A 27,587-nucleotide genomic window follows, 5' to 3' on the forward strand; every position below is an offset into this window, starting at 1 on the left:
AAATTCCCATCAACTCCAGCAAGCATGGCCAGTGGGCAGGGATGATGGGAGTTGTGATCTAGCAACCTCTGAAGGACAAAGTGTTCCCTTAAAGTGGGTGGAAATTGTCAGCTTTAAAAACAAACAAAAATGTACTGTGGTTTGGAATTGTTATGGTTTAGCATTTTTCATACCAGAAGTGGAAAACAAGCTGGGTGGGAGATCTTTGACGTTTGCTGTTTATTTGATGCACTGGCAAACTTAAATTTTATATTCTCCATAAACTGCTTATAGGCTTCCTTTACAGTTGAGCAGTGAACAAATTCTGCTCAATAAATCAAATGAGTGTGTATGTCAAAGTTTTTGGTAATGAGGCAGCTGAAGGCGGAGGCCAGATCTTGATTGTCCTTTGGAAAATAGAGTTCAGGGGAAGTGTTAAATCCCTTTGCCGTTCCTTACAACAGACCTGAATCTCCATCTCCTCTTCTTCCTTGGTATAGCTACTATTTGCCAACATTTTTAAAAGATGAGACACCTTATCAGGGATCATGGCCTCTAGTTTGGTCTTGCGATTGGGAGGTATTCAAGGAAAAGAGGCCTGCAGAAGCTTCCAACCCTCGAACCTTCATTCAGAAAGCAGATGCTCAACACCACTTAGAGATTGCAGAAACTTCTGTTAGAGCAGCATTTGAAAGTCTGGGTGATGGTATTCTCTGCTGGCTTTTCTTGAACATTAACACATTGGGTGCTGCAGCCCTTCTTGGAAAAGAGAAGAGTATTTCCTGTAGAAGAAGATTGATTAGTGGGACCACAACATCTATGGATAATAAGAAACCAAGCTAGTGCCTCTCTCATTTTTGTACCATTGTTTCAGGCTTGGAGAGTTGGTAAGGTTGCCACCTTCACCAGCCTGTGCTCCTGAACAACATGGGATGCAAGCATTAGCAGGTGACCATTCTCATCTTCATGTGCAAGACAGAGTGGGTGATTAACCAACATGAATAGAGGAGGCTGCTGTTTTTTACTTCTGAGCAGACAGCAGCCCTGATTAGGAGAGAGGACATCCTGTCTTCAGAGGACTGCACCACATCACCCCTTAATCCCTGCATTTAAGTTACTGGACATGCTTGATGCATGCTACCTATAAATTGTAACTTCTTGGACTGAGAAGCCCAGTCCATTACGTCCTTGACTGCAACTGCCCATGATTGCAAGAGCGCACAGCAAATGCCCCAAAGCACACTTCCCCCACAAATTGTACACAAGGGAACCACTGTGAGATGTCTGACGATTCAGTCAAAGCGACTCTGTTGACCTGGGGAAAGGCTGCAGCTTAGTGGTAGAGCTGCCTTGTTGCATGCATAAATCGCATGTTCAATTCCTGGCATCTCTGAGTAGGATGGAATGAGACTTTTGGCTGAAAGGTTGGAAAGCTACTTCCAGTTAGTACAGGCAATAATAATAAAATTTTAGTTATATCCCGCCCTCCTCAGCCGAAGCTGGGCTCAGAGTGGCTAACAACAGTAAAAATAACACAGTTTACATAAAATCATAATCAATTAATTGAAATGCATTCTAAAATCAATTCAGAGTCAAATTAATGGCAACCATTGGGCTAGAGTTCTATGAGGATTACAGAAGGAGGGGGTCAGAATGTGCCCTGGCCAAAGGCCTGGTGGAACAGCTCTGTCTTGCAGGCCCTGTGGAAAGATGTCAAGTCCTGCAGGGCCCTAGTCTCTCGTGACAGAGTGTTCCACCAGATCGGGGCCACGGCCGAAAAAGCCCTGGCTCTGGTTGAGGCCAGCCTAACCTCCCTGTGGCCTGGGATCTCCAAGATGTTTTTATTTGAAGACCGTAAGGTCCTCCGTGGGACATACCAGGAGACTGAGCCAGCTGGACTGATAGTTTGATTCAGTGTAAAGCAGTTTCCAATTTGGTAACTATTTGAAGATCTAAATGGCTGCTCCAGAGGGTAGGACCCAAACCAAATGGATTCAAATGTCAAGTAAGAAGATTCTGACTTAACAATAGGAAGAACTTTCTGATGCTAAGGACTGTCTGACAGTGGAATGAACTCCCTTCGATGGTGGTGTACCCTCAATCACTGGAGGTTTTTAAACTGACATTGGGGTGGCCATCTGGGATTCTTCAGCTGTGATGCCTGCATTGCAGCTAGATGTCTCTTGGGGTCCCACCTCTACAATGTGGGTCTATGATTCTATGGTCTATGATTCAGAATCTATGATTCTGTGGTCCTGTCATTACATACCAAAGTAGACGGTCTGTTTGTAGCAAGACTTCCCCACGTGCAATCTGCAAGGACGTTTCCGCTCAAGGCAGGTACCTTTCGGATGCTGAAAATAACAGTGAGCACATCTGATGCTGACAACTAGAGAAAAGCAAAGACGATGAGATCAACAGGTGAAAGGTGCAAAAATCACCCGGCCTGTTAACAATCCATCAGAGCCAATTCACTCCTTGCTTTTCAAAATGTTTGCTTGCAATGTCAGCCCATTCTTGGTAAGCCACAAAGAAAGAAAGGTGGAAGAGTTAATGTGCAAAGGGAACTCACTAACCTCCAAACGCATATCAAAGTACCTTGGGGAGAGAACTGGGAGAGGAGCACAGAATCTCTGTCCAGGACACCTTTCTCTGCAGCTGTGTTCTCTACCTCCTCCTGCTCTATATGGGGGGAATTGACTACACTCCCTATAGACACAGGGTGCAGGAGAGGGGAAACTTCCTGTCTTGATGCTAAACCTGCAGGGCCCTTTGATAATTTTCTCCAGATCATAGAAGCATAAAAGGTGGTCCTGAGTCTGAGTGGGTGGCTGTTTAAGCAGCTTACTTCATTATTTCATTCTCCTCTACAGGACAGTTGTACATTTAGCAGGTGAACACACAGCAGCCTTGCTGGTTAAAAGGAGACTACCTACCTACCTACTTAATCAGTCAGCTATATTGATCTGCGCACACATACTCAGATTCAATTGGCCCTAGACTTTGGGGGATGTATGTACATTAGCGACAATATCATTCAAAAGTTTGTATGCGTACATTGAGATGCATGCAGGCTAACATTCAGTAAACTTTCACAAGGGCGTTTTGACAACAGCAGCAGCAGCAGCAGCAGCAGCAGCAGCAGCAGCAACCATCACAGACTGATGCAGAAATATAGAGAACTGAATTTAAGACTCAAAAAAAAAAAAGAAACTTACCCACCAGAGACTTACCTATCTCAACAGACAGCAGCAGCCAGAACCCGAGATACAGAAGGCTATTCATGTTCTGTTTTCTACCTTCGTCAACACTATGTGCAAGGAGGGTGCAGCTGGAATCTGAATTTATCTCCACCTCTGACGATCAGATGTAAGGTGAGCCTGTGATTCGTTTCTGGAGGACACACCTTTTAGTTTTGCTTGAATGAAAACCCCCAGACGCATCCTTGTGATCAGAATGTTTTATCCTTTTGAGTCATTAGGTGCATGCACGAAGGGGGAAGGGGTTGGAGTTGCTCTGCCCAGTCCCTGCCTCTGCATATTCGACTGACTGCCTGTACAGAGATTATGTGGCACCTACAAGTGGTATTACACGTGATCTTAGCTAAAACACCAAGAAGCAATACAAGAGTGTAGGTTCCCTAGAAGTCTTTGTATGATGTATGAGTCATGGCGCGCATGCAATTTATACTGAGCACATACCATCAGATGGGTAGGTGAGCAACAGAAGGGACATGGATTGAGATTATCATTCTATCCTATCTAGGCTTAGGGGAGGATTTTGGAGCAAACCTTTCTTGTCCATATCCTGGATTTTTAAAAAATGTTTCATCAATTCATTGCTCCCCCCCATTTTTTTTACTGCTTCCATCCACCACCCAGATTTTGATTGTGCAGAGAACTCAGGTGTATGTTGTGATATCACAATGCTGAACCCATCTGGATGTGTTTTTTATTGTGCTTTAATGATGGTATCAGGTTGGTTATACATCTCACTTTCAATACTCTTTGTGGCTGTAGTTTTGGGGTGGCCCCACTGTTTCATTTCCAATCAGTTCCTATCTTATAAGTGTGTGCTGAAATTCCATAACTTTTTATACCACAAAATTTCTGGTTTATTCCTCCCTCCAACCACACACTTTTATTGTACTATAACCCCTCTGAGCAGCAGTAATGTGGCAAGATCAGGGAAGCATCATAGGACAAAGCAGAATAAATGTACCACTGTTGTACTATTATCATGTCAATAACACGTTGCAGAATACATCCTCAATAAACACCTGCCTGGAGGGGCTCCATGTCTGTCTGGAAAAACTGGACCTGTAGAAACTCCCAACTTAATGAACATTAAAGCTCCTAACACCTTATTTTCCTATTGCATTTGATGGCCACCAGGACCACAAATGTTTCATTCTTTCTCTCATTTGTTGGTTGCCCCTGGAAACCCTCAAGGACAAATATTTGGATGCTACTACAGTGCAAAGCAACTGAAATCATAACCCATTGTGGCTGATAACTCGCCAGTTTACATGACTTTGATTGGAAACTAGACAAATTCATGGTGCTTAGATTCATCATTTGCTATTAATGGTTTGTTGTTGTTGTTTAGTCATTTAGTCGTGTCTGACTCTTCATGACCCCATGGACCAGAGCACGCCAGGCACTCCTGTCTTCCACCTCCTCCCGCAGTTTGGTCAAACTCATGCTGGTAGCTTCAAGAACACTGTCCAACCATCTCATCCTCTGTCGTCCCCTTCTCCTTGTGCCCTCCATCTTTCCCAACATCAGGGTCTTTTCCAGGGAGTCTTCTCTTCTCATGAGGTGGCCAAAGTATTGGAGCCTCAGCTTCAGGATCTGTCCTTCCAGTGAGCACTCAGGGCTGATTTCCTTCAGAATGGATAGGTTTGATCTTCTTGCAGTCCATGGGACTCTCAAGGGTTTCCTCCAGCACCATTAATTAATGGTTTAGGGATTATCAATGGCTTTAATCTATTCACATTGAAATGGATCAAGTTCTGGAGCTCCTCTCATAGACTATAGGAGTGTAAAAGGCAACCCATATCTATTGCAAGTCCCTTGGTTTATTAACCAATTTGGACAGAGTAGGCGGATTGAGGTGGATTTGTTCCAAGCATTGATGTTCTTTTTTGATGTACCATCTGTTGGTACAGCTGGAAACTCAGAATGGTTTTTTTCACCCTGAGATGATCTAACAGGTATCCCTACATTCCTTTCTGCTGCAGTATGAAGATGTGCTTCTTGCTGGGTGGGAGAATCAATGGGGGAAGTGTGATGCAGTGCCTACCCAATGCTCACGCATAAGTATCAAACCACCTTAGCTGTAGCCATTCATTAAAATGTCAGATTGACATCTCTCAGGGTTGAATGATAACTCAGTAACTCATTAACTTAGATGGCTTTATACAGCTTCAAAGGGGGATCAGGGAAATTTATGGAGGAGTGGCCTATCCATGGTTGTTAGTCGTGGCAGCTAAAGAAGACCTCCAGGTTCAGAGAGAGTATGGAGCCCAGAGATGACCCATCTGAGGAAAAGGACAAGGTGATACCCCATTTCAGGGATGGGGAACCCTTGTCAACCCAGAGGCCACATTCCCTTCTTCCAAACACTGAAAATTCATTAGCATTTTAGTTTGGATTTATTCTGCCCTCTCAGCATCTGCCAGCTAAGGCAGCCTCCTCAGAGTGCCCAATGGTGGGGTCAGCCTTGATGGTGACCATGGAAAGTTATTGCCAGTCAATGTATGCAATACAAAGCTAGATGCAGGGATGAGTAATCAGACTGTTTCTGGTCCGTGCTACTTATAAACCATTTCAACACCATTTCCGCATTAATCTGCAATTGAAATAAACTGACGAAAATTTGCTTTGGAAGCTAGAAATAGGAGAGAATCATCATCTGAGGCCCTTTCTCATGTGCCTCCTCCATGAGAGCTCCAGAGGGTAGCAACATGAGAGAAGGCCTTTTCTGCAGCTGCTTCCTGTTTGTGGCCATCTAAGCTGGTGGCCGCTTTTGCATTATGCGAGAGAGACTTTCATATATTGAACTATGCACTATGTGAAGAAGGACCTTTTCCCTGCCCCAAATCTTCCAAAATTCAGCATCATTGGATTGCCCTGGTTTTAGAATTATGAGATAGGGAAAAAATTGTTTCCCCAGCATCATGTAATTTAAATATTTCCTTAAAGTGGGTGGAAATAGGCACTTTTGATAGCCTGAGCATTTATTTTTAAAGCATGAACTGTGGTTGGAAATAGTTACAATCTTGTATTTTTTGATACTGAGGGCATGAAGAAAACAAATATTTGATCTCATCTAGCCTGGCCTTAAGAGGAAGAGGTATCTGTAGAAAGGAGACCTGCAGTAGCTTCCAGCCCTTGAAATTTCACCCAGAAAGCAGAATCTATGGTGCTCTCCACTGACACTGAAACACCACTTCTGTGCCTTAGTGGTTGCAGAAATTTCGATCAGAGCAGCAAGTATAGACTTCACTCACAGTCTTAGGCTTTTTTGGTGTCAATACATTTATGCAACCTGAAGAACAGCCCTTGATGGTATGGAGAGGAGTTCGTCCTGTAAAGGAAGAAATATAAGGGTGTATCCAGGTACTGGCAAACTCCTCCCCCTTCCTTCTGATCAAATGCTTTGATGTCAATCACACATCTACAAGTGAATTCTTCCAGATAACATAGGATCATACCATAGATATTGCCATCATTGTACCATTGTTTCAGAGGCAAAAACCTGGTAGTAGGGTTGCCAACTTTGAGTATCCTCTGCTTCTCTGCCTTTAAGAATCTCATGGTCTGCAGCCATTCAGCTGATTATATACCTGTTTAATTTAATTTTATATATCACCTTGAGATATGTGTGGAAAGTGATTGGTTAATCATCATTCTCATATCTGTGCTGTGAAACATTTCGTCTATAAATTTCTGCAGAGCAGAGTGCTGCTAAGACAACATGAGCAGATAAGACTGGTTGTTTTTTTAATGAGTGGTTGGCAACCCCGATTGATAGGATTTGCCTACTGTTCTCAGGAACTGCATCACACCAGCCCACCTTGTTACCATTCTTACTTGCCCTATAAACTCCCCACCCTCTAGTCACTTGTCTTGGAAAACATGGACAACAGGTTGCATTTAATGAGAGAGTGAACAAGAACAGTGTCCACAGAGGTCCTGCTTGCTTCATCTGGATGGCTCCTTTCTCTCCACACTGACACCAGTGGGGATTTCCTCCTGATACATATGGTAGCTTCAGAGGAAGGATTGCACATGGAAAGAAAGAGTTAAATTCCACCTCTGTTCTGGCTGTGAAGCTGATCATTTTCACCACTCCCTAAGGTCCTACTCCTTTACTTATTGCTCCTGTGAATGCATGGATTCTTGAATATGGACTTCTATTGCAGGCTGGAGTTCCAAGAGAATCTCGGCTCTGAGTCTCCCTCATTCCCCCAACATGCCCCAGAACAGAGCCGGAAACTTTGCCAGCCTGAGAGCTTGAGTTAATTCACTCCTATTAGAAGTCATGGAAGAGAACCAAAGATAAAAATGAAAAACAATCACCCCCTACCCCAACACACATTTCTTCTCCCCTGACTTAAGAAATGGTGATGGCTCCACCATGAGTCTTCCCTCCCTCCCACACCCTGTAGGATTGCTTTGTAGAATGTACTGGATTACTTAATAAAGGTAAAGGTAAAGGTACCCCTGCCCGAACGGGCCAGTCTTGACAGACTCTGGGGTTTGTGCGCCCATCTCACATCTATTGGCCGGGGGCTAGCGCTGTCCGCAGACACTTCCGGGTCACGTGGCCAGCGTGACAACGCTGCTCTGGCGAGCCAGAGCCGCACACGGAATGCCGTTTACCTTCCCGCTGGTAAGCGGTACCTATTTATCTACTTGCCCCCGGGGGTGCTTTCGAACTGCTAGGTGGGCAGGCGCTGGGACCGAGCAGCGGGAGCGCACCCCGCCGCGGGGATTCGAACCGCCGACCTTTCGATCGGCAAGCCCTAGGCGCTGAGGCTTTAGCCCACAGCGCCACCCGCGTCCCGGATTACTTAATAGCACTCCATAAAATCCACTTCCACCTACCTGTGTCCAAAAATGATAATTCTGGGAGCTCTGTCCATTAATTGCTGTAGAAGTTGGCTGTGGTTGCCTTGTGATGATGTGGAGAAAACCCATTTATATGCTCCGAGAAAGGCTTCTTTCTTGGTTATTTATTTACAATAGCATTAGGTATACCACCAATTAACACAATAGGGCGTGGTGGCGTACATGCAATAAAATAAAACACCATAAAAACCATAGAAAATTATTGTTAAAAAGACAGGTTGAAAAAGAAATAAGCTAAACAGTCGCATTGGCCTGTCTGCATAGAAAGGTCTTCAAGAGACACTGGAAAATCAAGAGCGAGGGCGCCTGCCACATCTGTGTTAGAAGAGCAAGGGACCAGTGACACTAAATGCCTGGCTTCTAGTGAAGGCCAGCTGGGCCTCTGTAACATGGGGACAACTAGCAGTGCTCCTTCCAATGATCTGAGTAATCAAGCTGCAAGGGCTTATGTGGTCCTGGGATATATTACAGGATCTGAGTCGTGAGTAACCATAATCACTTACCAAAATAAACCATCTGCTTGTAGCATGACTCCCCTGACTGCAGTCTGCACGGACGTCTCCATTTCTCGCACCCTTTACCTGGGAGCTGATATGCACACTGGGAACACTTGATGCCAGCAACTAGGGGAAGAGGAACCAGGAAGTGAACTATGAACTTTGAAAGAGAATTGGCTGCTAAACTGACCTGGTCCCAGAGGACAAGAGGACACTGTTCTTTTTCTACCTGCTTGCCTGTGGTGGGTGTTACTCTGTTACGTGTGGGTTGTAAAACAGGCTTAACATACAAAAAGAACACACTTGAAGGGGTAGGGTAGAGATACAGTTGAGTTCGCATTTAAAGGCCCCCAAATGGCAGTGGTGTGAGGCAGGCAGCATGAGCAGGGGTTGGGGGGAGGTCTAGGGGGAAGGGGTGCAGTTTGGCCAAGACGTAAGGGGAATTTGGCAAGGATCATGGGAAGGGTGGGGGGTTGGTGAGTGGTGAGGTTGCAGAAGTGGGAGTGGGAAGAGGGGTGACCAAGACAGGAGGTTGGGTGAGGTGCAAAGGGCAGGGGGTTGACAAGGGGGTATGGCAGAGTGTGGAGTTAAGCAGGGTCAGTAAATGAAGCAAAGAAGGTGCAGAGCCCCTAATATACCTGAAATTTCACTTTTCATTGGTGAAAATCCAGCCCGCACCTCTCCCTATTCACTTCCAAATTTGCATCCAATAAAATCAACTGGTTTTGCCTCTATTTTTGACTCCATGAAAAAGTCAAATTAAATAATTAAAATTAAATAATTGACTATACCAGGCCTTGGAACCAGAAACGAACTCCGTCCTCACTTGATCACACATCCACAAGAGAAGCTTCACAGTTGTGGCATGGAAATTTAATATACATTAGTCATCTTTAATGCTATAACCATTTGAAGGTAATTCAGCAGCAACCCAGAACTATGTAGGGCTCTGGTAGCAACAAAATGATTATATGAGCAGAAGATGACCCATTTTCTTGATATGCCATTTTGAACATGCTCCCTCAGCTGCAACTGGTGCAAAGCTTATTCGAGCTCCTGTAACAACATTGGAATCAGGTATACGCTGATGGAGAAATTCAGAGAATTGAATTTAATACTGGGGTGGGTGGTGGGTGGGGAAGAAATGGAGAGAAACTGAAATTGACTTACCCAACTCAATGGATAGCAACACCCAGAACACGATATTCAGAAGCCTATTCATGCTGCCCCTTCTGCCTTCACGTCAGCACTGTGTGTGAGAAGAGTACAACTTGAATTTATCTCCACCTCTGAGGATCAGGTGTGAGGTGAACCTGTGATTGGTCTACAGAGGACATACCTTTTAGTTTTGTTTGGATGAAAAGCTACGAGCATATCATTGTGATCAGCTGATGCAGAACATCTAATCCCTTTGAGTCATTTGGCACATGCATGAATGGGGGAAGGAATTGGGGTTGCTCCTGTTCTGCCCAGTCCCAGCCTCTGCACCTTCAACTGTTTGTCTGTACAAAGATTATGTGCCGCCTACAAGTGGTATTGCACATGATCTTAGTCAAAACACCAAATAATTCTTTGTATGCTGTACGAGTCTTGTTGCCCATGCAATTTCTGCTGTGCACAGAGCACAGAACAGAAAATAAGTTCCAAGAGGCAGCAGAAGGCTGAGATTGTTTTGTCTACACAAGGACATTTTCTGTGGGAACTGTTCTTCGGACATGTGCAGTGTGACAGGAAGTAATGATAACAATGGTTCCGTGTAATTTGTTGTGAGTCTCTTGCTTGCACCTTGTGGTGAGAGAGGCAGAGAGAGAGAGTCTTGGACTCTTGTTGGACTCTAAGCATGCCTTGACCATGGCAGTGGTGAATGTCTGTATATAGTTGCTACCAATATGCTTTTATACCTGTCAAGTAAACCTCTACACTTGACTGAATCTTTATGGCATCCATGAGTGTTGATTGCCTACTGCGTGTGTACCTTCAACCCTGAAGACGCTTCCAAGGAAGGAGTTGCGTTGAGATGTATCTCTGCTGAGTATAGATACTGGCACACATGGGCAGCGAAAGTGATGCTGGACCAATCCTTCTAAATCATCCATCAGAGGTTGATGGATTGATCCAAAAATATTGGCATTATTTTCTTTTTTAAAATATTTTTTATTAGTTTTCAATTACAACAATCCAATAAAAGCCTTTTTATAACAATGGTGAATTATAATATCATTAATAATGCCAATCATTCAAAAGCCAAATTATACAATTTAGGTGGCCCCTCCGTGTGCTAGAATTCATGGTTTGATTATTTACTTTATTTCTGCACTCCAAAATCTTATAAATTTCCATTTCACTTCAGTCAGAATAACAATCCCTTATATCCAACTGCAGTTTTAACGACTTCCATTCACATTAACACATTAAGTTATTTATTGTCCTACAGGTGGAGCATTCAGACTCTCTCTTTGTTCTTCTTGTGTGTGGCAATTATTCTGTCCATGATGTTTCTTCCTGTCCTTGTAATATATTATGTCTATCTTCTGTCAGTTGTTGCTGTTCTCCGTAATAGACATTATTTTCAGCTCTCCTACCCCACTTTCTCCTTCCCCCTTGATGATCAGGTCAGGTGAAGACACACACACACACACACACACACACACACACACACACACACACTGTTATGCCTCTCCCTGCCACTTTCTTTCTCTCGTGCAAACAGACAGCATATACACTCTTCCATCTTTCCCTCTCTTTCATGTGCAAGCATTGATATTATATGGAGTGAATTCTGCTTGCCCCTTATTTGGGTGGGTGGCATTGCAACCTGGTTCTGTTCCCCCATCACAATCTCCTCCACTACACCTCAACAAGCAGGGCAACCAAGTAAACACACAGACCAAGAGACACCATACTGTCCTTCCAAGTCAACACTTTTGACATCCTCCTTTGGTGACTCCCACAGAACAAAAGCAATGAAGATTAAACAAAAACTCACACTCTTTCAACCTCATCCTTACATCCCCTTACTATTTATGTATATGACAACAGCAGCTAGGATATCTTATGCACAGAAATGGAAAGAAGAGAAGGTTCCAATGAAGGAGGAGTGGCTTCTGAAAGCCATGGACTATGCAGAAATGGCATAGATGGAGAGATGTGATGAACTGAACATAAGGAGGGAAAATGAGAAACTAAAATTAACAGATCCATGAAAAGCAGACCACTGCCTCCAACAAGCACAATTTATTGCCAGCTAGTTCCAAAACACTGGCAGGTTTGTGCCAAAAAAATTAGTTGCACAAACCATTCCTTTCATTCTACATCCTGAATATAGTTGTCGCTTCAGCTCCTTTCCACAATGATGATTTTTTTAGAAAGAGAAAATGCCTCTGTGTGAAACCACATCACACAACAACTGCACAAAAGAGTGAGAAAGTTTCCAAGGGCCCATGGGTGTGTGTGTGTAATCTCCAATGCATCCGTGTGTTTCAAACTATGTTTTTCAGGGAAATCAAAATTCTATATATTGTATACCAGTGGCGTAGCGTGGGTTGTCAGCACCTGGGGCAAGGCAAGTAATTTGCGCCCCCTAACCCGGTAGGGGCAGAGAGCTGCGAGTGCGAGCGCACCCCCCCAGATGTTGCGCCCGGTGCGGCCAGCCCCCCTGCACCCCCCACGCTATGCCACTGTTGTATACAACTCACTTCTACTCAGAGTAGACCCATTGAAATGAACAGACCTAAGTTTGTCATGTTTCTTATTTCCAGTGGCTCTGAGCAGGACTAGCATTGGACACATCCCATAATATTTTAACAATGTTAGAAACAAAGGCAATGGATGGGAAATTTATGGAAGCTCGTCTCCGTCGTGGTTGTTCTGGAAAGAGAGAGGCATGATAGGCAAGGAATGTCTGCACACCAGGCATTCTCTAATTAGGATGTTTCAACCTTGGTACCCGAAGTGATGCCCTCCAGATGTTGCTGGAGTTCAGTCCCCATCAGCTCCAGTCAGTATAGTCAACAGTTGGGGATGATGAGAGCTTGAACATTTGAAGGGCACTGTGGTGGCTACTGTTTTTAGCTGCTAGGTTCGAAAGCTAGTGATGGGTGGCCTGTCCCTTGGGTGCCAAGTTGTAAGTAAGCCCATAAAAGTTACTAGCCTGAATCAATCAACCACTAGGTTTCTGGGGTCTAGAGGGGTGAAGAGTTGTGTCCCTCCTGGAGCAGCCCACTCATTCACTTGCATGGAACCCCATGCACTCCCCTAAAAGCCAAGCCTTCTCACCTACATCTACTTAAATACACCAATCCCAGCTCATTACACTGTGCTGTTAACTGCACAGTTGCAGGGGTCAGTTGAAAAGTTGGCAGCCCTGCCCAAAAACAAGAGCCATTTGTTTCAGAGGCTAACCATTCCTGTTGCTCCTCCTTTGATCTTTAGAAAGGGATTGTTGTACCTATGTTAATGTTTAATGGAACTTTGTTCACTGCTCCAGGTCAGCCCTTCATAAGCATCCTGGCTAAATAAATATCCGGAACAAACCAGGTGCGAGAGTTGCAATTCACAGCATGAACAAGCTTTTGTCACTCGGGTTATGGATCCTGCTTGCCTTTTCAATGGGTAGGTTTCTAAACAGGCACCACCAGCAACTTCAGAGTCCTTAGCTGACCATATTCTTTATGCTTGTACTTGTCTGGAAGGTATGATTCCTCTTTTAACTGATGGGGTTATTTTGGGTTGAGCCGCTGAACATACAACTTGCAGGAGACTGGAAAGCAGAGGTGAGTAGTTCTAATATATACAAGGAACTGAGCTCATCCTGGACCCACAAGTCAGCTTTAGTTTTTGCTGATCACCCCACAGAAAGGAACTATCTACTTTGTGAAAGCACACCAAGAGCATAGCAGTTTCCAGAGGGCGTGCTATGTTAGCCTGTTGCAACAAAAACAGGCTTGTGGCACCTTAATGACATATTGACTTATTTTGGCATCAGGTTCTGCAGAACTGTGTCCACTCAATCAGATGGATGGAAAATTATTAGCTGCATGGGAGGAAAAGAATGTTAGCAATAAGGTCAGAGGGAAAATTTTAAAATGCAGTTCGGTATAATTGTATTAAAGTCTCAGTTTAATCAAAGGTGGGTTGCAGGAGCACTTCCACCATAAAATATATATGGGATAGAATATTGGTCCCCAAATGCATTTTTGCGTTCAAGGTTGGTCCTGGGAGGTGCTATTTTTCTAGAAAAAGAGATGCTGGAGCTCACCATTAACTTCTCCCTTGTTTTCTGAGAAGTGCTGGAGCTGAGCTCTGACTGGAAAAATAATAATCTTGTCCTGGGCAAGAAAAGGTCAAAAACTGCTTAGAAAGGTGATACTTTGCTCGGTCAGCCAATGGACCTACAGTGGTGCCCCGCAAGACGGAAAACTCGCTAGACGAAAGAGTTTTCCGTTTTGGAGGTGCTTCGCAAAACGAATCTCCTATGGGCTTGCTTCGCAAGACGAAAATGTCTTGCGAGTTCCTGCGGGGTTTTTTTCCTCCCCCCCTTTTTCTAAGCCGCTAAACCACTTATCAGCTGATCTGATCAGCAGATAAGCCGCTAAAAGCCGCTAAAAGCCGCTAATAGCGCTAATAGCACTAATCCGCTAATCCGTCAATGGGCTTGCTTCGCAAGATGAAAAAACCGCTAAACGAAGAGAATCACAGAATGGATTCTTTTTGTCTTGCGAGGCACCACTGTATTTCCTATAAGGCAGCTTACTGGACTCCTATCAAACTAAACGAGGAATTGTTGGGCTTTGCTGGATTAGGGGACCCCAGAGTTGGGCAACCTGTGGCTCTTCAGATGTTGTTGGACTCCCATCAGCCTCAGCCAGCAGGACCAGTGATCATGCATGATGGGAGTTTGAGATCAGCAGCATCTTAAGGGCCACAAGGTCTCAATTTCTGGGGTAGAAAGCTTCTGTTGGACAAGGCACTGATCCTAACTTTCTTTTATACCAAAGACTAAAATCAAAGTGTCTGGGACAGTAGACCTGCTTCAGGAGAGTTAACTGTCCAAGCTGTCCCTGAGGCTGCAGAACCTTTGGTCCACTGGCCCACCATGTATTCCAGTTTGTCATGTGAGACCATTTTTGTGAAAACCACACCCATCTGTCTGTCAGGTGGTGTCATTCCATTGGGTGAGGTTTGATGGGGGTAGTCAATTCTTGCAGAAAGCAGGACTCAAAGTAGGAGATTTAGGTGTAGTAAGTTCCACGGTGCCACTGCTGTCTAACTTTGAGGTTGTCCATCCACTGCACTCTCTGTCTACCCATCCTGGTGTCATGATGACCTCAGGTCATTCAACATGGGTGGTCCTACCCACCTGTAAAAGTTGGCCCGTGGAGGTAGTGTTGGAGATAAAGAACTGACCCACCGAGCCAAAAAGCCTCCCCTCCCTTTGCTTTAAGAGCTGCAGGCAATGAAGAAATCGGCAACTGTTCAAAGCATGTCTGCACATTTTCAAATGATGCCCGCATATCATGACCGCTGTTGATTACATTTTCATTTGTCAACTAATGGGTTGTCAGGCAAAAGTATGCCATGCTGTTTCCCAACTCTGTATTTATCTACCCTCCTCTCCAGTCAACAGCCTCAAATGCTACACCTGTTTGTTTGAACTTAAGAATGGCACCTGTCCTTCACCAAAGCCTCCCTGTATAGCACAATCTAGGGAGTCCTGCTTCCGGCAGAAGCTCTTTACAGGTAAGGTGTGTGATTCTGGGTCCTAATGGCGCTTGCTTTGGGACTCTGTGTATCTATTTATTTCTACTGCCCAGAAAGGAATTCTTAAAAGGACAGTGAATAAATGTGCCCCTTGGCATGCACACCCTCAATACCAAGGATGGGGAATCTGTTGTCCTCCAGACATTGTTGGACTCCAACTCCCATCACCACCAGCCAGCATGGCCAGTGCTCAGGCATGATGGGAGATGTAGTCCAGAAGAATCTGGGCAGCTACAGGTTCCCATTCCTGCTGCAGAGACTGGAGTGGGGGCCAGCATTTTTTAGTCATGACCACAACAACAGGTCTTCTTCTTTCAACAACCACTGCTGCCCATGGTTGCCATGAGAACGTAAGAAGATCCTTCTGAATCGGGCCACTGGCTCACCTTGCTTGGCCAACCAGATGCCTCTAGGAAACCCACAAGCAGGACCTCAGCAGAAGAGCACTCTGCCCTCCATGGTTCCCAAGAATCAACATTCAAAAGCATGGTTGTCTCCAACCTTGGCAAAGCCATCATGGATAGTGCCACCGATAGCCTTCCCTTCCATGAATTTGTCCAGTTCTCTGTTAAAGCCATCCAAGTTGGTGACCATCACTGCCTCCTGTGGGACATTGTTCCACAGTTCAGCTATGCGCTGTGTGGAGAAGTGGATTCTTTTATCTGTCCTGTATCTACCAGCTTCATTAGATGTCCATGAATTCTAATGTAATGAGAGAGGGAGACGAGAGGCTGCCATGGTGAGACAGGTGGGGTGGTAGGTGGGGCCTGGGCAAGGGCACAAAGCTCTCCGAGGCTGACTGACCAATGGAGGGATAATAATAATAATAATAATAATAATAATAATAATTTTTTATTTATATCCCGCCCTCCCCAGCCGAAGCCGGGCTCAGGGCGGCTAACAGCAGTAAAATATTACAACATTCTAAAATCATTTCATTCTAAAACCAATTCAGAGTCAAATTAATGGCAACCATTGGGCTAGAGTTCTGTGAGGATTGCCAAAGGAGGGGTGGGTCAGGCTGTGCCCTGGCCAAAGGCCTGGTGGAACAGCTCTGTCTTGCAGGCCCTGCGGAAAGATGTCAGGTCCTGCAGGGCCCTAGTCTCTTGTGACAGAGCATTCCACCAGATTGGAGCCACAGCCAAAAAAGCCCTGGCTCTAGTTGAGGCCAGCCTAACCTCTCTGTGGCCTGGGACCTCCAAGATGTTTTTGTTTGAAGATCGTAAGTTCCTCTGTGGGCATACCAGGAGAGGCGGTCCCATAGGTACGAGGGTCCAAGGCCATATAGGGCTTTAAATGATGGAGGCCAGTGGGTGGGCAGGTGAGCGAGTAAGTGCCAATCTGGCACCTGGAGGCCCCCGTCAGCCAGGCAGCCAAGCCACTTGCCTGTGTGTCTGGCTAGGCAGTGCTGTGCTCCTGTGGGTGTACATGCAGCCATGCTACCTCTCCCAGCCAGCTTTTCTCTCTGAGCCTGGACAGCCAAAGGGAAAGAAATGCACCCCCCAGGTTCAGGGGGCAGTCTACCTCTGAATTTTGAGGGTGCTGAATTTTGTCATTTACCTTAGGTGGCAAAATGTATTAGGCTGGTCCTGTCCCAGATGTTCAGTTGGGCATATAAGCAGGCAACTAATAGGAACTAGATAGGAAGTCTGCCTTCTTACAGGGGGGCTCACTGATTTTTCTCTTCCTTTCCAGAATCTGTTCTCCTTTATACTACAGCAGGCTGTGCCTATGACTGCAGGGATGTAAATGGAGGAAGGCACATTCATCACGTCAACAAATGCTGCACTACAGAAATGTGCAACACTCCCTAGGCTTGGGATGTGTATGAATGGGCTCCATGCCTCTTCTGCCTGATTTGAAGCAAAAGATTCTTTATTGATTTCATGCTATTGCCACCTGTTTTTCCTGGAAACCTCTCTTATTTCAAATATCTTGGTGGGGGGGGAATCAACATTTAATTACCAAAACTGAAGAAATTTTTGCTCTAAAATTTAAACGAACTAGGGCAGTGATGGTGGAAATTCCTGGACAAAATTCTCTCCATTCACAGCCAATAGCAACATTTTCATTTAGGGTTGAAAAACATTGGAGTTTGACTGATGGATCTATTGAAACCTTACTCAACTGGCTGAAAAATAATATCTGAATAATTTGGAATTCTTTTCTTTGTAAAAAAAAAGTTAATTAGTTTTAATGGATTGTATTCAACTATTAAGGAACAGAAATTGTGCTCTGTCAATGGAGCTTTGCTTCCCACATTACAACCCTAAAACTCTCTCTCTCTCTCTCTCTCTCTCTCTATATATATATATATATAAAACACTTTTATTAAACCAAATAAAATGTTACAAAATAGTGTGCAAGTTGTGAATTTGCCCAAACCCCCCACCAGGTTAGAAAGTAAAAATGCAAGAGTGGGGGCTGAGGGGGAAGGGAAGGCTAGGATTATTCAAGCCACCTTTGCCTGCTTCTGCTAAAAGTCTTAAAATGGAGTGTGGGGTCAGGCAACGATGCAGACAGAACGACCCTAGATGGACCAATGGTCTGACTCTATATGAGGCAGCATCCTCTCACAGTGTCTTTAATGAGATGAATCATGGTATTTATAAACGGTTGCATATTTCGCATAGACAGAGCCAGTCCTTCAGTTTGGCCCTTTGCATCGACCACTAATAAACTGTTCAACCACAACAATGGGTGTCTGGCTGAGTCCCTCAATGGGTTTTAAGGTTTTCATGCAGGCTGGTCATGTATTTCAATGGAAAGGTGGAAGGCTTTAAAAACAAACAGACAAATAAATAAATATCAAATCAGCAGCTACTTTGTGAAATTAGAAGTGTGTATCTTCTTCAGTTGGTAGAGCATGAGGCTCTTAATCTCATAGTCAAGGGTTCGAGTCCTGCGTTGGGCAAAAAGATTATCGCATTGCAGGGGGTTGGACCAGATGACTTTCACAGTGCCTTCCAACTCTATGATTCTGTGATGCTTTTATTATTTCTTTCTTTTTTAGGTAGGCTGCACAGCCAGCCCAAGAAATCTTGATGTCCGGTGCAAAGTACAAGGTGGTGCTGTTTGTTTGTTTGTTTGTTTGTTGCATTTAGAATCATAGAGTTGGGAGGGACCACAAGGATCAGCTAGCCAAACACCCTGTGTTGCAGGAATCTTTTTGTCCAAAGTGGGGCATTTGTATCCCACCTTGCCCCCCAAGGAGCTCAATGTAATGTGCACCATTCTTCCGCACCTCAATTATTCCCCACAACACTGTGAGGTTTGTTAGATGGAGAGGTAGTGACTGGTCCAAGGTCATCTAGGGAGCTTCATGGTCAAGTGAGGATTTGAAGCCTGGTCTCCAAAGTTCTAGCTCAACATTCTAACCGCTACACTGCACTGGCTCTCATTCCATGTAAAATGTTTGAACCGTCTGAAATTGGCATCAGCTCCAGGGGCGTATACCAGAACTTTCAGTGTGCACAGTTAAATTGGAGTCAAAGGCTCTGTCTCCCTAGTGCAACAAGGCTTTTTAAAAAAAAACAAAAAAACAACAACACAGAATTTCTGCAGTTGGGAAAGCGACAGGGAAGCACATTGAAAAATCTGGGATGAATGAATAGTTAGGAAAGACATATCAACATCACACAAGCAAATCTGGATGAAGAGAGGGTGAATTAACTGAGATAATTCCCCAAACACTTGATGATAACACCAGAGGGAGAGCATCCCGTTTTGCCATTTGAGACAAAACAAAGTGCTGCCGAGGTTTGCAATTCAGTCCATGAGGGTAAAAGGGTTTGGTGCCCTCTGATGTATTGTAACCCAGCAGTTTCTTGTTCCAACCTAATTGTGGACTGTAGCCCATGAAAGCTTATGCCATATCTTGAATTAGAAGACACACATACCCCGATCCTGTAACAGCAGTTCTTTCAGGAAAGCTACTACAGGGCTGTGAAATATGTCGGAATTCATGCTCTTAAAATGGGAGATACTGCCTGCAAATTTCATCCACTTCTGGCCCCCCAAAAAGGCAGAAGCTGTTCATTTTGTGTGTGTGTGTGTGTGTGTGTGTGTGTGTGTGTGAGAGAGAGAGAGAGAGAGAGAGAGAGATTTTAGGGTATATGCCTGTAATTCAGCAGGATTTATTCTCTCTGGAGGGGTTACTATGTCTTCAAATTGCACCCACTTCTGTATAGCCTTTTTGAAATGTCCTAATAGTGAATCGGGATGGGGGAAGAAGTAGATTAGACTCCATGAGTCATATTGGGTAGTCTCTGAATGGTCTGTGAGAAAAAATGGTTTGTTACTGAAGTCACATCATTCGGTCTGAATCAAACCCAGTGGTCTTTGTTGCCTGCCACCCTTCCTTTTGCAAATATGGGCAGAGGTTTATGTGAGAAGCACACAGCCCTGCAGTGTAGATGGTAGGTTATCATACCTGCAAGTCAAGTTTATGTGTACCCCTTGTGCTGGTCCTGCCTAGATGGCTCATAACACAAACTGGGAAGAACCTGAAGTTAATTTGGACATCCATTGTGTCTGGTTCCTGCCTGGCCATTTACACAGCACACAGACTTATTTCTTGGGATAATTATGGTCTTCAGCTCTAATTCCAGCCTTAAAAGCAGACTGTGCAAGAACCTTAAGACCACAAGGGTGTGCATATGTCAGGGCTGGGTAACCTTCCAAAGACCGCATGTTAGTGGTAGGCAAGGCCAGAGACAAAAGTTGATGAAACAACAAATGTCAATGTTACTTTTGCATGGTAGGTAAGTTTCTGCAAAGAATTACACACCCTTCACTTTCCTCATCCAGGACATGCAAGAGGCATTATCAGAGTTGAAGGACATATTCCACCCAGACAGAAACTGTCATGGAGCTCTACTCAAATTGATCCACAGAAGTACTCCAATGTATAGTTAGCAGAGTAAAAACTTAAACATGTTGCAGGATTCCCAAAAAATAGACCAGAGGCAATTGTATTTCATCCAGCAACTGAAGGCAAATGGTCACAAATCCAATACATTCAGGATTGGCACTGTCCATAAGAAATCCAGTTGCAGTAGACTTAAACTTACAATAACTTGTAAGAAGACTAAAACTTAACACTAAGCATACTATATAGAGAACATCACACCAGAAGGAAAGAGATAGAAAGAGAGTGAAACCCAGGCTCCTTCTGGCCTTACTATTATAGTCAGCATGACCTTGACAGGAAGAGATAACAAAACCAGTTTAAGCCAGCTGTACTCAGCTTCTCTGAAGGAATAACCCAAACATCATAAACCTTCTGCTAGAAGCTTCCAGAACCCTCTTGAATTAATTAGAACAGGAAAGATCTCTACACATCACATCAATACTATCTGCACCAAGAAAGGCAAACTGACTAAAACACCTGGGTCCAGGGAGGAGGGTTGAGTGGGTGTGTAGCCCAGGGAGGGGCCTCTCCAGGCCTGAGGTTCCCCACCTCTGATATAAGCACTGAAGGTACTCTCACACTGAATTCATAATCTTCACATCTTGACCCATCACCTGCCTGGGTCATTTGGGAATCATTCTATGCCTCCCACTGGCTTCCCTGAGACTACAGCTTCTCCTATATTTAGACTAATTGATGGAAATGGCACCTAATGGTCCAGCATTTGGCAACAGAGCACTCAAATGGGCAAAGGACATCCAGTTCCTAGGCTGTACTTTGCTGCTAAACTGTAATCAACCACCGTAGCAGGTGGGAGATGTAACACGAGGTCCCTCCAGAAGCAGCCTATAGTCTCCATGAGAGTTTAAATCCATTATCTGGAGTCACGTTTTGTTGTTCCTTCACCATCTCCACCACGGAGACCTTGTTGTTCTGGGTTGTCAAGAATGGCAAGAAAGCCCAAGATGATTAACTTGGTTGTGCTTCTCGGCATTTTAGCTCTGCTCTTTTGTGAGTAAAACAGATGGGGTGTTGTCAGTCTTGGGTGTGGAGATAATTCCATTGCTTCATGTTACACCATTTGCAACCATTAAGTCTCTTCCATTCTATCTTGGTATGAATTTTGTGCATTTCCCATACATATGTGCTTTATGTCCTGTAAGTGTTTGTTGTTGTTATTAGCAAAGCGGGACCATAAATGTTAACATTTTTTGAAATGGCATGAGCCTCTGTAAACAAGGCTTCAAGTGATTTTAATGAAGTCAGTTTATGCACATTATTGATAAGGGGTGTTTGGGACAACTTTTAGCATACACTACTGGGACACCTTTAGGGACGCGGGTGGCGCTGTGGGTAAAACCTCAGTGCCTAGGACTTGCCGATCGTATGGTCGGCATTTCGAATCCTCGCGGTGGGGTGAGCTCCTGTCTTTCGGTCCCAGCTCCTGCCCACCTAGCAGTTTGAAAGCACAATTAAGTACAAGTAGATAAATAGGTACCGCTTTATAGCGGGAAGGTAAACGGCGTTTCCGTGTGCTGCGCTGGTGCTGGCTTGCCAGAGCAGCTTCGTCACACTGGCCACATGACCCGGAAGTGTCTACGGACAGCGCTGGCCCCCGGCCTCTTAAGTGAGATGGGCGCACAACCCTAGAGTCGGACACGACTGGCCCGTACGGGCAGGGGTACCTTTACCTTTTTACTGGGACACCTTTAACAAGATGAAAGGTTACACCAGCACTATCCTATGAAAACAGGATGCTGGACTAGATAGGCCTACAGAGCTCTTCCTATGTTCTTATGTCATGTTCTCTGCATAATTCTTGTTCAAAATGAATTCTAGTTTATTTTCCATATAAATGTTATCTTAAGCTATTCCTGTGATTGCACATTGTAGATCAGTAATGATGACCAACAGCTGCCACAACAAAATGGCCTCGTATATATTAGCAGTAAATGCTTACTGGACCTCAGATCATTCTGTAACTTTATCTTGTATTAGTTTTGATGCACGTGAAGCTATTTAGAATTGGGGTGGGTTGTGATGCAATTTCATGCTAAATTACTTCCTCCTTTCAAGCAGCTGAAGCTATCAAATGCAAGGTGTGCAAATTCCAATATCCTGGTTTTATCTGTTTCAAAGGAAGTGATGTATGCACAGCCTTAAGTTGCAAAACAACCTATATCAAAGAAGGTATGTTTGCCTTGAAATTAACTCTTATGCGTTAATTTAAGTGGGATGGAGTGGCCATACTAGTTTCATGGCATGTGGGTCATTGAGCCTGTTGCTTACTGGAAAGGAGAGAGGTGAGGAGGTGGTTGTGCTGCAAAAGCACTGGGAAAGCAGTTCCAGAGCTCCTGGTGGTGCCTTTGCACCAAGCCAATCTCCTTGCCCTTCTCCCTTCTGGTAAACAGCAGCGATCCAACTGCTGGGAAGCAAATGTAGCAGTTCCCTCGAGCTACTTCTGTACATGTCTCATCTCACCGGCTTATTTTCTGTCTTTTATTGCTATGTGCTAGACTAGGGCTTATCCGGGGACGCAGGTGGCGCTGTGGTCTAAACCACTGAGCTTTGGGCTTGCCGATCAAAAGGTTGGTGGTCCGATTAAAAGGTTGGTGGTTCGAATCCCTGCGACGGGGTGAGCTCCCATTGCTCGGTCCCAGCTCCTGCCAACTTAGCAGTTTGAAAGCACGCCAAAAAGTGCAAGTAGATGAATAGGTACCCCTCCGGAGGGAAGATAAACGGTGTTTCCGTGCACTGCTCTGGTGTCGGTGTTCTGTTGTGCCAGAAGTGGCTCAGTCATGGTGGCCACATGACCTGGAAAAACTGTCTGCAGAGCGGACAAACGCTTGCTCCCTTGGCCTGTAAAGTGAGATGAGCAACCCCAGAGTTGTTCGTGACTGGCCTTAACTGTCAGGGGTCCCTTTACTTTTAGGGCTCATCCAGACTTCCTTTGGTGGGCCATTTCTAGGCACAAGTTCAAGCTTTAAAGCTCCACATCTGAGTAGGTTTTTTGTTTTGGTGCTGGTGCTTTCCCCAGGAAAACCCATGTTTTACCACTGAATCAGAGCAAACAGTGATCAGGTTTTCCATGGATAGCTTCATTAATGAACTCCCAAATCTGGAATCCCCTTAGAACTGGTGCCAAAGTTTTGCAATCGTTTTGCAGTGAAGGCCCCACGTTTGCAGCGCTCCACAAATGCAGTAATTGATACATCAAAGCGGGGCTCATAATTAATGCCCCAAACCCAAAGTTGTCCAATTCACTCCAAACAGATGCCAAACTCTGGCAAAAAGTTTTGCAGCATTGGTCAGTAAAAACCCTGTGTTTTGCAGCGCCCCAAAAATGGAGCAGTAGACATTCAAACCCGGGGGTCATGGGGTCACCAAAATCCCAACGTTGTCCAATTCACTTCAAACCGGTGCCAAACTTTGGCAAAAAGTTTTGCAGCGTTTTGCAGTGAAAACCCTGAATTTTGCAGTGCTGCACAAAGACCAAGGGAGGGAGCAGAGCAGGAGCCCCTGCCATGAAGCTGATGCCCATGTTGCCACCGACCTCTGGCCCTTCCCTGGCTTGAAAGGAGTGGTGCATGGTGAGGGGGGTAGGGTGAATGTGGGGCCCAATGTTTTGTTCAAGTTGGCACTACTGGCTAGAAGGAAATTGGATTCCCTCTGCATGTTTATGTGTGTGTGGGAGGGTAGCTGCCGTGACTTCTCTTTGAATGTGGTTTCACCAATCATGCCAGCCTTTCTCAAGCTTGGGTCCCCAGATGTTGTTGAACTACAACTCCCATCATCCCTAGCTAGCAAGGCCAGAGCTCAGGGATGATGGGAGTTGTAGTCCAACGACATCTGGGGACCCAAGGTTGAGAAAACTGACTTATGCATTTGTTTTTATTCCTCTGCAGTTGAACGGATGCTTTATGTGGAAAAAGGATGCACCACTATACCACCTGACAGGTGTCATTATACCACCGGAAATCTTACCCACAGCCTCATGACAGTCTGCTGTAAAGGAAAAGATTATTGCAATGCCTGAGCATTTCCTAGAGGAGCAAGACCCTCTAGGCTGAGCTTCTTTATGGCAGCCATACTTCTGAGACCATTTCAGCTGTGCTTTAAAAGGCTTTGCCATACAAAATTGTCTTCCGAAATCTCACCCTTTTCCTGAAAGTGGGATAATGTGGTTTGTCACCCATGGATCCTTCTCCTTAGTGTTTCTTTTCCTTTTCCTTTTCCTTTTCCTTTTCCTTTTCCTTTTCCTTTCCCTTTCCCTTTTCCTTTTCCTTTTCCTTCCTTTTTGGCGGGGGTGAGGTGTCAGTATTCAAATCTTGATAAAGGTGCTCAGAGTGCCAGCACAAAAGGGCTACCATGGCGGGGGGCCAAATAAGAGGTCACGGTATTCCATATAATTGAGTACTATCAGGCCAAAACAAAACAAAATCCTGCCTCTTTCAATTGCCCAGAGAGCCACGTTTTAGACATTTCAAAAAAAAAAAAGAAAAGAAAAAAAAGAAGAAAAAAAGAAAAAAAGTTTGCCCAGGATTTTAACTGATTTTATATTTACTGCTTTTTTAATTTTTACTGTTGCTACAACTGTTTTTGTTTTTCATGCTTTTGATCTGTTTTATATTTGTTTTGTGGTTCTCTTTCTTGAAAATCTCTATTTTCAAATTCTAGATTAATAAAATTATATGTGTTTTTTTAAAAATGAATCAAAACACATGATTGTTCAACTGCTGGTCATGGGCAGATTACCACTACCATTGTGATAAACCACAAAGACAAAATAAAATAAAATAAAATCTTTGTGCTCAGCTTTGCTAATCTAGAGCTAGCCTTTTTTAGATTATAGTTCCCTTGGAACTTAAGAACTTGGGCTGGAGCTTGATTTTCCTTCCTTCCTTTGTGTACTGTGCCTTTTCAGAGACCATCTTAAAACTGATTTTTATAAGCTTCTCTGAGAGACTTTTTGACTGAAGGGTGGGGTATAAATAAATGCAGAAATCCAGTTAACTTCTCCACTTAAAGATGTATTGGAAGATCTAGGTCTTCAATAAGCACTGAAAAACAACATTTCCCTTTAAAAATCACATTAATATACAGTGGTACCTCAGGTTACATACGCTTCAGGTTACATACGCTTCAGGTTACAGACTCCGCTAACCCAGAAATAGTGCTTCAGGTTAAGAACTTTGCTTCAGGATAAGAATAGAAATCGGGCTCCGTTGGCCCGGTGGCAGCAGGAGGCCCCATTAGCTAAAGTGGTGCTTCAGGTTAAGAACAGTTTCAGGTTAAGTAAGGACCTCCAGAATGAATTAAGTACTTAACCCAAGGTATCACTGTATTACTTTTTTCTTCCAAGGAACTCAAGGTGGTGCATATGGTTCTCCTCCTCCGCATTTCACCCTCACAACAACCCTGAGAGGAAGGTTAGGCTAAGAGTTGGTTACTGGCCCAAAGTCATCCCAGTGAGCTTCATGACTGAGTGAGGATTGGCAGCATGGCCTCCCAGGTCATAGCCCAACACTCTAACCATTAAACCACATTGGCTGAAACAAAATAGCAAGGAGGGGTAATAAATCTGCTACTTTACTTGTAGCATCTCCGGCAGTCATTTTCTGAAGCTCAGTGGACAAAGAGTAGCAAACAGACATAGGCAACAATATACTTCAAGATTGGTAAGCAGGGGCTGGAAGTAATTCCTTCTTACAATGAACTTTCCAAGCGCTGGTTTCTGCATCTTTCTCCAAGGTCACCATAAAGTATGGAAGCTATTCATAGAATTGTAGAATTCAAAGGGTCATCTTGTCCAAGCGCCTGCAATGCTGGAATCACAAAGAAGGATCCCTGACAGATGACCCTCCAACCTCTGCTTAAAAACTTCCAATGAAGAAGACTCCATGACCTTCTGAGGTAGTCTGTTCCACAGTGAAACAGTTCTTCACCTCTGAAAGCTCTTCTTAATGTTCAGTCAAATTTTATTTCTGAAAATTTGAATTATTGGTTCAGGTCCTACCTTTCGGAGCAGCAGAAAACATATTCCATTGTTCCATCTTCCATGTGACAGTCCTTTAGATATTTGACAATGGCTATCACCTCACCTCGGGACGCGGGTGGCGCTGTGGGTTAAACCACAGAGCCTAGGGCTTGCTGATCAGAAGGTCGGCAGTTCGAATCCCCATGACAGGGTGAGCTCCCGTTGTTCTGTCCCTGCTCCTGCCAACCTAGCAGTTCGAAAGCACGTCAAAGTGCAAGTAGATAAATAGGTACATAGGTACCGCTCTGGCGGGCAGGTAAATGGCATTTCCGTGCCCTGCTCTGGTTTGCCAGAAGTGGCTTAGTCATGCTGGCCAAATGACCCGGAAGCTGTACGCCGGCTCCCTTGGCCACTAAAGTGAGATGAGCGCCACAACCCCAGAGTTGGCCATGACTGGACCTAATGGTCAGGGGTCCCTTTACCCTTATCACCTCACAGTCTTCTATTCTCCAGGCTAAACATACCCAACACCCAGAAGTGTTCCTAATCAGGTTTGGTTTCCAGACCTTTTGTCATCTTGGTCACCCACCTCTGCATGCATTCTTTATGAAGAAATGAAACCTGTGTCTGATTTGGGTCGGGGGGAAGTCCAGTGTCTGAGATGACCCAACACATGTTTTGAGTCAATATTGCTTGCTTTGATTGTGTAGGGAAATCTGCCATACAAGAAACCATGCATGGAAAATGTGAAAGCTGTGATACCATAAAGCACATTTGAAATGGATTGTTTGTTTCTTACCTCGATGATATTTTGAGATAAGTAGCTCAATGATCCTCCTTACCTGAACAAATCGTCCCATGTTATGAAACTATTATCAAACCTGATTAATGAGCTTTGAAATTATCAGCTCCATTTACTTCTTATTTCTTTGATTTCAGAGAGCTTCCATTTCAGATCTTCACAGGATAATAGAAATGGTCAAAACCCATCACTTCAGCAAAGAACAACAGACATTCTAGAATTCCAAGGACAGACTGAACTTCATGGATATGAATATAGTTAAATGATAGCATAGGTAAATCCCGTATCTGATATAGCCTATTGTCAGGAAACTGACATCAGAGCAACAGGCGAAGGAGAGGCTCTCTGATTCTGCAGGGGAAGGGACCAGCACTAGGGGGAGACGCAGCTTGATGGAGGGCGAAGGAAATTAGCGTAACACCAAAGATCCAGGAGAGCAAATGGGAGAAGAGGTGGAAGGGCTCCGGGATTCTTCCTTGGAAGTCAGTGAGGAGAGCCCTGGTCCTCCACTACCCACGCCCTC

The 27,587-nt window shown here is 44.5% G+C and overlaps 1 protein-coding gene and 3 long non-coding RNA genes across 5 annotated transcripts; 2 read left to right on the plus strand and 2 right to left on the minus strand.

Moving 5' to 3' along the window:
• Nucleotides 1–201: 201 nt before the first annotated feature.
• LOC309519630 lies at nt 202–3,320 on the minus strand. The gene is made up of 3 exons (XR_014213908.1): nt 3,213–3,320; nt 2,249–2,368; nt 202–761 (listed from the first exon to the last, which is right to left on the minus strand). It is a non-coding gene; the product is annotated as an uncharacterized lncRNA (long non-coding RNA).
• Nucleotides 3,223–17,312, plus strand: LOC309519635. 2 transcript variants are annotated; one of them, XR_014213913.1, is made up of 4 exons: nt 3,223–3,353; nt 13,101–13,225; nt 15,233–15,352; nt 17,069–17,312. It is a non-coding gene; the product is annotated as an uncharacterized lncRNA (long non-coding RNA). The 2 variants fall into 2 exon arrangements; XR_014213914.1 differs by lacking the exons at nt 3,223–3,353; nt 13,101–13,225 and adding an exon at nt 13,635–13,678.
• Nucleotides 6,186–9,857, minus strand: PATE4 (prostate and testis expressed 4). Its single transcript, XM_082200186.1, has 3 exons — nt 9,785–9,857; nt 8,621–8,740; nt 6,186–6,570 (listed from the first exon to the last, which is right to left on the minus strand). The coding sequence occupies exons 1-3, from the start codon at nt 9,834–9,836 to the stop codon at nt 6,443–6,445; spliced, it is 300 nt and encodes a 99-aa protein (XP_082056312.1). The 5' UTR covers nt 9,837–9,857; the 3' UTR covers nt 6,186–6,442.
• Nucleotides 17,313–21,173: 3,861 nt separating the features above from the next.
• LOC309519658 lies at nt 21,174–24,843 on the plus strand. The gene is made up of 3 exons (XR_014213941.1): nt 21,174–21,296; nt 22,365–22,475; nt 24,191–24,843. It is a non-coding gene; the product is annotated as an uncharacterized lncRNA (long non-coding RNA).
• The last annotated feature ends 2,744 nt before the right edge of the window (nt 24,844–27,587 follow it).

Source organism: Podarcis vaucheri (genome assembly GCF_965113315.1).
Source record: "Podarcis vaucheri genome assembly, chromosome: 15".
In the NCBI taxonomy this organism is placed as follows: domain Eukaryota; kingdom Metazoa; phylum Chordata; class Lepidosauria; order Squamata; family Lacertidae; genus Podarcis; species Podarcis vaucheri.

Bases quoted from the DNA above. Each gene is read 5' to 3' on its own strand.
- PATE4 (XM_082200186.1), bottom strand. From the start codon at position 9,836: ATGAATAGGCTTCTGAATATCGTGTTCTGGGTGTTGCTATCCATTGAG. The intron at 8,741-9,784 runs GTAAGTCAATTT...CTCTTCCCCTAG, and splicing joins GTTGCTATCCATTGAGTTGG to TTGCTGGCATCAAGTGTTCC. The intron at 6,571-8,620 runs GTAAGTGATTAT...CTTCCTTTACAG, and splicing joins CAAGCAGATGGTTTATTTTG to GACGAACTCCTCTCCATACC.